The sequence below is a fragment of the Populus nigra genome, chromosome 8, assembly GCF_951802175.1.
Source record: "Populus nigra chromosome 8, ddPopNigr1.1, whole genome shotgun sequence".
NCBI lineage: Eukaryota > Viridiplantae > Streptophyta > Magnoliopsida > Malpighiales > Salicaceae > Populus > Populus nigra.
In genome coordinates, this window is record NC_084859.1 from 21,299,103 (window position 1) to 21,312,120 (window position 13,018).

A 13,018-nucleotide genomic window follows, 5' to 3' on the forward strand; every position below is an offset into this window, starting at 1 on the left:
ATAAATGTATATTTTTATATTAGTTTATATGTTAATAAAGACTAATTTTTTTAAAGATTTTAAAAACATACCTTGTATCTAGAGTTGTATCTAGAGGTGATCATTTTGAGTCCAATTCGGTTTTTTTAGTTAATTTTTTTTGTTTATTTGGTTAAATCAGTTTTTTAGTTTTTTTATTCACCCTGTATCAATTGATGCATTTCAAAATATTTAATAATTTTTTTGTAGATGATAACTTCAAATTTCAAACCTAAAAAATAAATAAAAATACATTTTTAATCTCTAGCTTAATATTTTAAAATTATTACCATATATCTAAATCTAGTAAAGTACAAAGTGTCTTTCACTAATGAGTCCATCCTTCACACTCCAACTTTTATGCCCAAGGTATGGATAGATACTTGATTGAACATTAATTTTTAGGCTCCTTGATTGAAAAGTATATGTTAAAAACTTATCATGATTTAAATCTCACTGTCCACAGAATATATAAAAGTCCTCGTTTTTTACTTTACTGTTTACGAGTCACCAACTAGAATTATAAATATTATTTTAGTTGAGTTAGTTATAAGTTAAGTTATTTATTGTAAAAAAATAAATTTAGCATGAATTTTTTTTTTATTCACGTTGGGTGTTCGGGTTAAGTTGCGCGCATCTCGACGAATTTTTATGGGCCTTAAAGTTAACAATCAAGTAAGTTTTCAATAATCATTAATATTAATAATTTCAGAACTTGAACCTGATATCACAGAAAAAACAAATTTTTTGATTCTGAACTACTAGATTACTTATTAAATGGTTGAGAAGCATTTCATTGCTCACTATGTCCTAGTATTTTTCTTATACGGAGTCAATTTTTAAGATATGTTTACTACAACAATAATTTATATATAATAATTCCTTTCCTTTTGTTTTACTACAGAAACAGATCTTTTGAATGCTAAGTACAACAAAATGAGATAGAACGTTTGGTGATTATCAGAAAATTTGTTGCTTATTGCATAGATTAGGTTAGATTCTGATTAAGGTTAGGTAGTCATCTATGGTTACAATATATATATATATATATATATATATATATATATATATATATATATATATATATATTTGGAAATACAAGAAAAAAAGAGAGAGGGCTTAGAGCCTTAGACCGACAGGTATACCATATTCATGGGTTTGTTAAAATGCCTAAAACATTCATCACATGAGCTGGATATCACAGAAGAAGTGAGAAAAATACTCATTCCCTTTCTAGCACAATCGATCATTTTAGGAATGGTGTGTTTTTAAATAGTATATGGTTATGGACTCACAATTAAAAAAATAAATACAATAAAAATAAATCATATATATATTTTTATAGATTTTTTATATTAAAAATATATAAATTCACGTCAAAATTATTTCAGAGATACATTTATTTTATATTTTGTCTATGTTTCTTTAGCAAAATATATTTATGTTGAAGAAATATAGATAAAATATTTATGTTTTTTTTATCTGAAGTATTTATAATTTATATTTGCAATCATTTTTTAATTTTAATTTTAACTCTAATTTTTTTATAAAAAAGTTATATTTATTTTATTCGTATCTAGAAACATGCATGAAAAGAAAAGTTATTACCACTCCATCAATGATTGATATTATTAAAGAATAAAAAAAACCCTAATTCTTCATAAAACTATTGTTTTAATTGAATTTCATACACAACTCTTCCAAAGCCCAAAAGGACCAAATTGCAACTTCCCCTGATTCCTCCCAAGCAAATACCAACACATCAACACCTACAGCGTAAATCCAAAAAGAATCAGGGCTAACCTGCAATTCTCCCCCTAATCCCATTCCAGCACTCAAATCAAAACACCCATGAGCCGACACGTGCTCTCATCTCTACCGTCTCCCCAAATCCAATAGTCATAAATCCCCCTCAACCCCTATATAACCAACCCCTACCCCCTACCCTACTTTCTCACTATTAACGGTCCTAAAATATTAGCCAGAAAGACGAAATCTCCAGATCTCTAAAAATAAAAAAAAATAAATCAAAAATTTAAAAACCCTAAAAAATCAAATAAAAAATCAATCTTTTTAGGGTTTCTTGATCCGATCTTCAATCTTCGAAATCTGGTTTTGATTGCAATTGTGATTTTCTTTTTAAAAATCAAAATCAAGAATTTTAGGTTTTTTTTTTTCATTTTTGTTAGGGTTTGTTTGTTTGTTTGTTTGAATAATGAACGATCAGCCACCGGCGACGATCATGAACCAGCAGCCACCGCTATTGATGAGTCAGGCACCGCCTATTCCGGTCATGAATCCGGCACAACCTCCTCCTCCACCGATTTCTATTCAGTCACAGATGTTGAGTCACAGTCAAGCCATGAATCAACCACAGCCGTTGATGATGATGAACCAGAGACCGTACAAGAAGTTTCAAAATCAGCAGCAGAATCCGTTGAAGTTCAATAACAATTTTGTCCCTTCGAAGCCTCGAAGCAGCAGCAACAACAACAACTGGAAGGGTAAAAATGTCAACAACAACAAAAGAATGGAGAATTCCAATAATAACCCTGCCTTATCCGGTGGTGGAGGGTATAAGCCGCCGAGCTTGAATGATTTGCAAACACAAAACAGAATGAAAGCGCGGAAATATTATCATCCGAAGAAGAAATTTAATAACCGTTTCGCGCCTTATGCCCCGAGGAATACGACGTCGTTTATTATCCGTGCGAAAAAGTCTGGTGGGATTGCGTCGTTGGTTTCGCCGTGTCCGGTGACTCCGGCGGTGTTGCCGACTCCGATATTTTCGCCATCGAGGGAGGTGTTGGGGGATATGGCGAAGGAGGAGTGGGGTGTTGATGGGTATGGATCGATGAAGGGGTTGATTAGGTTGAGATCGCCGGGGAACGAAGCGAATGAGGATGAGGAAGATGAAGAGGGAAATGGATCGAGTGAGAGTGATGTAGAGGAGCATGTGGAAGTGGAGAGGAGATTGGATCATGATTTGAGTAGGTTTGAGATGATTTATCCAAGCGGCGGAGGAGGGGAGTATAGTTATAATAATGTTTTGGAGAATAGGGTTGATGATCAGGACACCCACATAGCGCAATTGGAAGAGGAGAATTTGACTTTGAAAGAAAGATTGTTTTTGATGGAGAGGGAGTTGGGGGATCTGAGGAGGAGGTTGCAGTTTTTAGAGAGGCAGCAGCATCATCATCATGGGCAGAGCAGTAGTGCTATGGTTGTGGAGGATGTTAATGAGGAGGTTGTGGAGAATGTTTCGGAGAATGATGAGAATGAGAGTGATGGAGTAACTGATATTGGTGGGAATACTGGAGGTGATGGTAACGAGGAGGTGATGGAGTATGTAGGTGGAAATGGAGAGAGAAGGAATGTTAGAGATGGTGGTAAGGAGGAGAGTAATGATGTTTGTATGGAAGAGAATGTACCTGATGATCACCTTATTGTGAAGCATAAGGTTAAGGATGAGAACGCAACTAGTGGATATGTAGGAGATGATGAAGTTGTAGGAAATGACGAAGTGATTATTAAGGAAAATGAAGTTAAGGGTGGAGAAAGAGGAGACTGGTTTGTACCTACTGATGCAGAAACGGGGAAGGATGATGGAGCAAAGGATGAAGAAAGGGGAATTGAAGTTTTGCTAGACAGGCTGGTTGCAAAGGAGGAGGAGGAGCCTGTCCAAGGGTGATTATGATATTGGTGACAACAGGATTGTGCAAGACAATTGTTTCAAAGAAGGAAGTCCATTGATGAACAGTTTCACTTAGAGAAGAGCATTGGCGGTGGTGACTAATCTTTTGTCCCGCGTTAATGTAAGTCTCTTCTCTGAAAAAATGGAATATTTTGCTTATGCCTTTACGCAAAGGATAAACGTGATCTTTGTAGATGTAGTTTAATTTTCCCTTTTCTTTTATGTTTTTATGGTCTGAAAGGAGGAAATAGGGAGAGTTTGTTTGACTCCCTGATTTTTCCTTATTCAGTTTAAGAAATGTAGGAAGTAAGTTGCATCTTGTTATCCTTTTTAGGGCTGCGGGTGTTATTTGGGTGGTAAGGTTCAGGGTAATTGGGGGCTATCTGAAGGTGTCGTTCTGTTAAAAGCAAATCTGTATGTTGCGTTTTATGCCTTTGGAGATGGATGTAACCTGGAATGTGTAACGTAAATCTTTAACCATGATGTCCATGATGTACTAGCTTTTCTTTTGTCTAATGCCATAATCATTTCCACCATGTTATTTCTTTTTCCATGGAATGCCTTTCTGAATGTTTTATACAAATTATCAGTACTTATATGTCTATTACCTTCTAGTATTATTTCAATTCTTCATTGCATGGAAGGGAGGCCTGCTATTCTGATCTGTGCACATGTACTTTTGTAATTGTTATCATTTTGTTTATGTTTCTATATTTGGTTAGCGATATTTTTTTGTATTCTTTATGGCTGTATCTTCATGTTCTTTGTGGTGGTTTTGTCAGGAGATCTGAAACTTGTGAGCCTGAAGAATTCACCCTCTGAAATCCCAGATTGTTATGACATTTAGCCATAAAAATTATACATGATTGAGTGATTTCTGTGACTTAATAGTGGATGGTAGGTTTATCTCCTTACGATTCCAGACATGAATAGAAGTAGAATACCAGCTGTTGGAGATTTCAATAAGACTTTCCTATCTGAGAGTACCTGATTAACACTTTACAATTTGAGAATGCTGGGAGATTTGGTTGCAGGGTTGCTCTTGGAACTTTGCTTATCAGTGCTAAACTTTTACCTGTGATGCCTACAACTATTGCTGCTAATTGTGGTCTGTGGTCCAGTAACTGTTGGAGTGACAACCAGTGGCCAAAATTGGAAAGCAAATGGTCTCTAAAATGCTCTTTGTCCCTTGGTATTTCTGTTACAGGATTGTTCAGAGAGGGCTATAGTGCAACATGTTGCATGAGAACATAAAGTATCTCACCATATCACCATATGTGGTTAATGCATTTTGACTTGTAATTGCGGACAGATAGTTACTTAAAATTGCTTTTGAGCTTTGGATGGTCCAATTGATCATAAAAATAACTGTCCTCTGTTTGAGCCACTGTAGCCCCTGAGATTCATATGTTACCCATAAATGTGATGCTTGTGTTTTCTAGAGATGCAGCATTAATTTTTTTTTGCTGCCTTTTATAGGTGTGTGAAGTAGCAGGCTGATGTTGCTTTCACACAAGTGATTGTACTGGTGGATGATGCAAAAAATCGTGGACTTGATGATGCTAATGAGCTTGACAGTAAGTTTTGACTTGCAAATGAGGTGGGTCGGAATCTGGTGCATTTGTGGGGATTTTTGTCTATAAGTTCATTATCTCTTCATATTGCATTTGAATATTGTATTGAAAGAATGGGACGATGACCTTGGATGAATCTTTTCCCAAATTGTCAGTTGTTAGAATGAGTTTCAAAATTTGTTTTATTACTTGATTGACTAGGTTTGTTTCCTTTTGAATTTAAAGAATGCGAAACCCTCCTAATGACATTTTAACATATTCTGGCTTGGTTATATTTATTTTTTTGGGACTCTTTGTGGAGGTAAATAATTTGACTCTCTTACTGGCCACACAGACCAGCTACCAATCCACCCAACAGTGGATTGGTTGCTTGATCAGACTGAGTCATGGCTTATGCATGTCTATCTTTCAGTTGCATAACTTGGTCTTTTGTCTGTCAACGAGGATGATTCCAATCATTGGTGCAAGTGAGAACATTCTTGAGCTGAAACTGATTCATTCACATGGGATTTTAAAGATGGGGGTGAGTGGGGGACATGGGTCTCAGCCAAGGAAGCAGAGTGATTGATGGTATCAGCCACTCTGCAGCAGCAGCATCCTATGCAGTGGCCAATTTGCAATAAGCCTTTGTCCAGCGAATGCTGTTATTGACCTGAACACGGGATGGTGAGATGAGAAGTACTCACTTTTGATAGCTTATAAGATACTGTATTAAATTAGTTTTCGTAGTTGAGATCAATTATTCTGCGCATTCTGGCATTCAATTGGTTTTGGTTGCATCACATGTTTCTGAAATCTTCTCTTCTGTGCTAGCTACCGAGGATATGATTTCAGTGATACATCGATCAGCATTCCAGGAGATGAGGTTTATGAGAACATGACACTTTGGTCTCTCTCCATCTTCCTTATCACGTGTTCCTGCATTCTCCTGCCCGACACGAAGCTATGCCACCATTGTTTGTCTGCCGCATCAGGTTTATTATTGATGCAATTCCATTAGTTGAATCTCGACAGAATTCATTCTCATGGTAATACTAGCATGTGTTTGTAATCTAGTCATGAATATTGATGCAATTCCATTAGTTGAATCTCGACAGAATTCATTCTCATGGTAATACTAGCATGTGTTTGTAATCTAGTCATGAATTGAGTGAGCATCATTCAAATTACAGGACAAACACTTGTTTCCTGTGTGGTTGACCCTTAAAAGGCAGCTTCCAAGATGGATGTTTGTGGTGGTGGGATTGGCCTGCTAAATGCTTTAAGAGCTCATCTCAATTTGTCCTCTAATTTGGATATGAATTTATGTGGGTGATGTTGAGACTGGGTCAATGTCAACTGGCCATGTGGTTCTTGCACATCCTTGAATGGTTAATGGTGATGTACGAGTAGAAGTCCTCCACTGGTGATGCTGACCATGATCTCCACCCGTGTTAAAGATTGCTGCCGAGGATAAGGCAGTGTGTCACGCATGCAACAATGCCTTATGGGTATGGGTTTTGCCTTTAGCTCACACGTTGCCTTCCTTTTTTAAATTTGTATTTACGTTTACTTTTTGACAGACGAATTTTCCAAAGTGGAATAGAAACCCATTATTTATTCCTTCCTTCCTATCGCAGCCTCTTTCAATCCTGACCTTTCCTTGGGTCCTGATTTCAATGGCTGGCTGGCTGGCTGGCTGCTGCTGCTGCTGCTGCTGCTGCTGTAAGCTGTTACGAATATTTAGAACAACTTCATGTCCAAAGATAAAAAGAACATTTAGGATTTTACCTTTTCGATTGCGAAGTTTGTTTCTCGGAGGATCTTTATTTGAAGGTTTGAACCTAAAAAATCGGGTTGAGCAAAATAATGATTAGTCAAGAAAATCTTCCGTAAAATCAATCGTGAAAATTGACCTGAGATATCAAATGAAAAAATAATTAGAAAATAAAATAAAAAAAACAGAATTGAATTGACTTTTTCAAATAAAGAACCAAAAGAGCTCAGAATATCAAAGCCTATGGAAAAGCTCAAAAAAAAAAAAAAAAATAAATGAAAAGATCTATGGACTGATTTTGTTTTTCATTTAGGATAAACTTGGTTTGGTTTAAATGAAAATATAATTAAGGGAATGAGAACTATAATTAACATAAAAAAAGGGGAGGACTTTTTTTTATTGTGGCTGGGATGGCGTGAATCTCGAGAATAAGAGAGAGAATAGGAGGAGAAAGAAAAAATGCGGGAGACATGGTGGTCGGCTATTTTTGGCTGCTGGAGAAGGCCTGCAAGTGCTGCTTGAACACTATAGCCCAGCCCATGGACCATCAAAATTGTGTGCTTGATGTTGGAAGCCTGTATGACCTGGAATTTGTGGTCTAAAAGCAAACTGGAAATGGTTGTGTTTATGCTTAATCGTGGGCTTGATGTTGGAAGCTTGATCAACATTCCTTGGACCATCAACCCCCATTTACTTACCTGTCGATTTGGTTATATTTAGAACGTAGATAATAAGTTTAATGGTTACAGTTTTTCTTTTTTTACTAAATTTAAACCTAGAGACAAACGTTGATGAAGATTTTTCCTTCGAGGCTTTTAAGACCGTCTTGTTTCGAGGATAATTTGAGCTTCGGCAAAATTATAATAACATGTGATGTACCCGGGTTTATAGACATAATTGTTCTGAATATTCAGGTAAAATTTTAATATTATTAAATAAGAATTTAATCTAAATAGGATATATGCATGACCTGTTTAGGCTAAAAAAAATGTCTATAGGACAATTAGTTCCGATTAGCTCTTTAAAACTTTAATAAATTTGATTGTTAATTATTGAATTGAATTTAAATTTTTACAGGTGAGGTGAGATTCTATAGGAAAATTTATCTGGAACAATTATTGTATTGTTCGTTGTTGAACAAACCATCAAATCATTTATAATTGTGTTTTGAGACATGATGCTCCTGTTTAGGTTCATTTTATTATTTTTTTAATGTTTTTTCAATCTAATTTTGGTTTGGATTTTTTTTTGTTTATTTTCTTTATATTTTGAATTTTTAGTTGTTCCCTAGTAAAAATAAGGTTTTCTGATCTATTTAGAAGTCTTGTAAACCTTTTAAGGAGTAATAAACATATATTTTATTTTTTAAAAAATAAAACTGTGAATGTTTCTAATCAAACAAACAATATATTTATTTGAACAGCCTTCAATATCCACCGGTAGAAAAATACTGCAATATGCAACCAAAATTGCCAAGTTTTCTTTAACCAATCCGTTTTTGATGTTGTGCAAAAATATGATCCAAATGAAAGGAATAGTGTCACATGTACATTCTGAATTATGCGATGATAGAAACTACAGATTTACTGGGACCAAACATGCCTAAAGTAGGTGCAAGTATGCTACTTCGAATTGCCAAATGCTATAGAAATTAATCTGGGAGTGAAATCTTGCCTGGATGACCACATTTTCCATAATCATAATATATTGATTCGTTATCGTTGGCAATAGATTAAGGCTTTAAGGATGGTCATATGCAGCATACAATGATTTGAATGCCAGATTTTAAACAATCACCATATATAATATTTTCAGTTTAATATGTTGCAAAAATAAAAAAAATCAACATTTTTTCCTGTTAATCATAGCTATAGATAGTTTTCATCATGTCCATAGAGCTAAAATATCGAAGGATAACATTTCCAACAAATTCAGTAATATTTTGAAGGTGAAAAACACTAATAGCAGATGTTGATGGGGCCAATTCTTCGTGGCTCGTGAAGTTATACAATTGGCTTAATAGACTTTGCTTCAGAACCACTTTAATGGGATTAGAGACTTTTCTGCGGAACTTTTTGTGATTTACTAGAGGCTGAAACCCAAGACCTCTTGTAAGAGAGCAGGAGATTCATGTTATCGAACTAGAGGCTCATCGTTGACTTTGCTACAGATTGCAGAATGATGATGATTTGGCCCGAGATGATATGCTGCTAACAATGTGATAGTTTCACTCTTTTTACAGACTCATTTTATATCGTCCTGGCTGCTTAAGGCACAGATTTAGAGCTTGGCAATGATGCCCCTGATTGCATCTTTAGTGCCATTTTTCTTACGTGTTATCTTCTTTTTAGGAACTTTATTAATAATCAGGACATATTAATCCCAAGTTTATCGAAGATGAGTAATGGTTCTATAGATTAGTGTTTGGTTACTAATCTATAGAACCCACTTCATTATGAATTTATTCATGGGCTAAAACAAGTACAAGTACAATTTGAGTTGCATGATATTGCCATTTAGAAAGGGGGAGAGAAGACAGGTATATATATTCCATCAGAATATATAAAACCCACCTCATTATGAATTTATTCATGGGCTAAAACAAGACCTGTAGTGCATGACTTCACTGACCATACAGCTTCGATAGAGAGCAATGAACTCTTGCACACTCCTTACCTATCAAACCCTACTTTAATGAATTTCGTCTTACGAATTAACCACACTACATTTTTTCCTGATCTCTCCACTAGACCCTGTTAGCGGGCTTATATTCCCCATTTTGATCATGGAATTAGCAAAGTCATTTAAGAAAAGATTTTGATTAGTGCTATAGGTCTGAACCAGATCTTTGGTTGTCAAATTGGTACTTGAAAATAGTTCTTGGTCAGAAGAGAGAAGACCCTTATTGTTTAGCAAGTTCTGGAAATAGTGGTTGTCAAACAGATCAGTGGAGTTCCGATCAAGAGCTGTAGTCTTGTTGCCATCATCAGTTAGTGGACATAGATTTTGCAGATCAGACACCATACTTGATTCCATTGTACTGTCCGGAGCACCGGTTCCCGAGAAGTTGAACAATCTGTTGTTGAAGGTGGCACATCTTGCTTGTCCAATTGTGTGAGCACCTACATGAAATTACATGAAATCCAATCTTCAGCATAATGCAATTATTTATGAAATTCACAATTTCTGATGAGAATACACAAGCACTGAATGACACGCAATACGGGGGCATTTCTTATCAAAGTTGACCACAGAGAATCATGCCGTCCATGAATATGTGATGCATTACCGGATAAGGCGACTACGTCTATGATATTTAATCCTACTGCAGCAAACTTGTTGATGATCGTATCCACATCTTCAAACGGGGAAGGAAGTTTAGCATTTGCTCCAGTCTGGTTAGCCACTAGTCCATCTCTTCTTCCGAGCAGAACTCTCCATGATTTCCCCCCACTCTGCAGCAATATATATTGTCATTCAAAGTCATCTATAAATACTTCATATTCACTTGATAAACATATTATATTGGACTAACACTTGAATGGTTGTGATAATGCAACTCAAGAAAGAAAGTGAAATAGATATGTTGTTTCAGGAAGGAACTCTTTTATCAGAGTCAGTCATATATTTGTCATGAGGAAATTCTTCAATAAACATTTGCTTTGATATATATTAAGCTCATCATCTGCTGTAAGAAGTTATTAGTCCTCTCTGCAAAGTTTATTCAGATCATTAACTTGCAAAGTGTTTTATCTCAGGATACCTGATGTGTTCGGAAACGAGCAAGGATCTAAAGAGTAAACTTACTAGGAGGACCGAATCTCGGGCAGCTATGGCTAGTATATCAGCACAAGATACAACACCACTACATTGGCTTTCCACAGCAGTTTTTATTGCATCCACAACTTCAAATCCCCTTGCCGAGTTTATGTTAGGCAAAGCAAACTTCTCACCATCATTCCCATCCAGCAGAACTGATGCATCACAACCCTATCAAGAAGAAGACATTGTTTTTATGTCAATTATGACCTAATGATGCTTTAGAAAAGTTGATTGCAAAATATATCTAAAAAATGAAAAGTTAGTGTGGCTAAAAAGCACAAGGTACAAGTGGAATAATTCTTAAACTCATCAATCTGAAGTCATAAAAGACTATAGGAAATCATATTGCAACCACTCAATCCTCCAGCAATAAATTTGTTAGATGTTAGCACAGGCTTATGAGCATGGATCTGCTTAAACTCACATTGACAAAGCAGTCATGAAAATGAAGCCGAATCAAAGAGGCTGCCATACGTGTTTCGAACTTGATAGCTTTCTGAACTTCTCTACGGACAATTTGGAGAAGGTTAGGACATGTTGTCGAATAGAAATCAGTAGTCAGTTGGGACCTGGCAACTACACATAACATCAACATTGTCAGAAACAACGAATAACCATTATAGCAGCTCGACCTCTTCATGGCTACTAGCTACGAAAGTTCTCTCACAAGACGTGTTGAAAGAAAACTTGTTCTAACAAGATTAAGGATCAGATACTTAAGCATTGAAAAAATCTTGAAGTTCTATTTATAACCAACATCATGGACAAAGTTAATCTCAACTTTTCTACACTAATATAGCACACGGTTCTATTTAGTATTAGTGCTGGTGATGTATGGCGGCTGCGGCTGGTTTCTGTGCTCAAAAGGCTGTACTAAGCTTTACCATTTGCGTAGATTTTACAAACTTGAATATTTAAAATTACCGACAAACAAATTGAATGAAATAAAGTGGGTGCATTGCTATCAGATTCAATGTAATTTAAGCATTTATTTGCAAGTTCATGAATCAAAGCACCCTTAAGAGCACTAGTGTCATATTAAAATCGAAGGTACTGAGATTAAGAAGAATTCTAATTTTGTCTGCACCTGACAGGCTTAGCCACGCGAATACGGACATGTTTTTATAATTTAATGGCAGCAACTAAACATGATTAGGACAATTTCTCAATTCTGATATCTAATTAGAGAGTAGCAGCTGCAGCTGACTTCTGCTTGATTAAATAACTGGCAATTGCCATGAACATTAAGTGTATGGCAGCTTCACTTCAACTACGGCTATTAATTATGAGGAATAATATTGAAGTGGACTGATGACAGAGCCACCTTACAAACTCTAACATTATCCAGCCACTAGAAACCATAAATTATAGCCTTTCTGCAATACCTTTTTTGGTCTTGGATCAGCTAGCTGGTGCTAGCTAGCCACATAACGAGGCACTCGAGCATATTCCTTGTGATGCAAGATATGTTTTATGTCATCAGAAAGATCTTAACATGATAAAGCTAGCCAGCCACATTTCAATGTGTTCTGAAGTGAATGGTTGGAGCTCTTCTATTTTACTTCTTCGAAAGCAAAACCAGAAGGCCAGACCTGCAGCAAGTCAACCGGATAAACCATAAAAAGAACAAGCTAAAGTAAGCAGCTGTCTAACACCAAGCAGTGCACCTCAAAGCCAGACCAACACTTGCATGCTTTGAATGCACAACCATAAGATGAAGATCAATACAAATCTTTGCAGGGAAATCTGAAGAACATCTCAGATTATCAATGCAACACAAAGATCAAAATTATAGAATTAAATTCTTAGAAACCAACAACTGAAACTCGAATATTAACGTGCCTGTCCTTGAGGATAGCACCAATGCTTATATTTCCATGTCTGCATGTCCATTCTAAACATCAGCAGCTATCTGATAGATATTACAGCTTCAACAGAGAAGCTGTTAGTCTCTTTCTTCAAACTATTTATTGATTTTATTTATTAGGTCCCTCATATTTTATCAGTTCCTCAATTGGGTCCCTTCATCAACATCCATCAACTGTCAGTTAATGTTATCTGATGGAGGTAACTAGGACCTAATTGACTGGCCCGTTTTTCCACCCTTACATCAGAATATCATAGCGATTCAAATGGGAAACAATGAAGGATGGT

General features: G+C 35.9%; 2 protein-coding genes across 11 annotated transcripts; one reads left to right on the forward strand and one right to left on the reverse strand.

Annotated features, from left to right (window-relative positions):
• The first annotated feature begins 1,970 nt into the window (after positions 1–1,970).
• Positions 1,971–7,163, forward strand: LOC133702109 (uncharacterized). 10 transcript variants are annotated; one of them, XM_062126324.1, is made up of 5 exons: positions 1,971–3,833; positions 5,192–5,952; positions 6,100–6,397; positions 6,459–6,776; positions 6,906–7,163. In XM_062126324.1, the coding sequence occupies exon 1, from the start codon at positions 2,234–2,236 to the stop codon at positions 3,707–3,709; it is 1,476 nt and encodes a 491-aa protein (XP_061982308.1). In that variant the 5' UTR covers positions 1,971–2,233; the 3' UTR covers positions 3,710–3,833; positions 5,192–5,952; positions 6,100–6,397; positions 6,459–6,776; positions 6,906–7,163. The 10 variants fall into 10 exon arrangements, with proteins under 10 accessions (XP_061982308.1, XP_061982306.1, XP_061982309.1 ...); XM_062126322.1 differs by having other exon boundaries at positions 6,100–6,314; XM_062126325.1 differs by having other exon boundaries at positions 6,100–6,260.
• Positions 7,164–9,530: 2,367 nt separating this feature from the next.
• On the reverse strand, positions 9,531–11,744 carry LOC133702368 (peroxidase N-like). Its single transcript, XM_062126705.1, has 4 exons — positions 11,289–11,744; positions 10,850–11,032; positions 10,332–10,497; positions 9,531–10,164 (listed from the first exon to the last, which is right to left on the reverse strand). The coding sequence occupies exons 1-4, from the start codon at positions 11,502–11,504 to the stop codon at positions 9,749–9,751; spliced, it is 981 nt and encodes a 326-aa protein (XP_061982689.1). The 5' UTR covers positions 11,505–11,744; the 3' UTR covers positions 9,531–9,748.
• Positions 11,745–13,018: the final 1,274 nt, after the last annotated feature.

What these genes read in the sequence shown, in the direction of transcription:
- LOC133702109 (XM_062126321.1), top strand. Translation starts at nt 2,234, where the DNA reads ATGAACGATCAGCCACCGGCGACGATCATGAACCAGCAGCCACCGCTA.
- LOC133702368 (XM_062126705.1), bottom strand. Translation starts at nt 11,504, where the DNA reads ATGAAGAGGTCGAGCTGCTATAATGGTTATTCGTTGTTTCTGACAATG. An exon ending in TTCATGACTGCTTTGTCAAT is followed by an intron (nt 11,033 to 11,288) that starts GTGAGTTTAAGC and finishes TCTTCTTGATAG; the next exon opens with GGTTGTGATGCATCAGTTCT. An exon ending in CCCGAGATTCGGTCCTCCTA is followed by an intron (nt 10,498 to 10,849) that starts GTAAGTTTACTC and finishes ATATTGCTGCAG; the next exon opens with AGTGGGGGGAAATCATGGAG.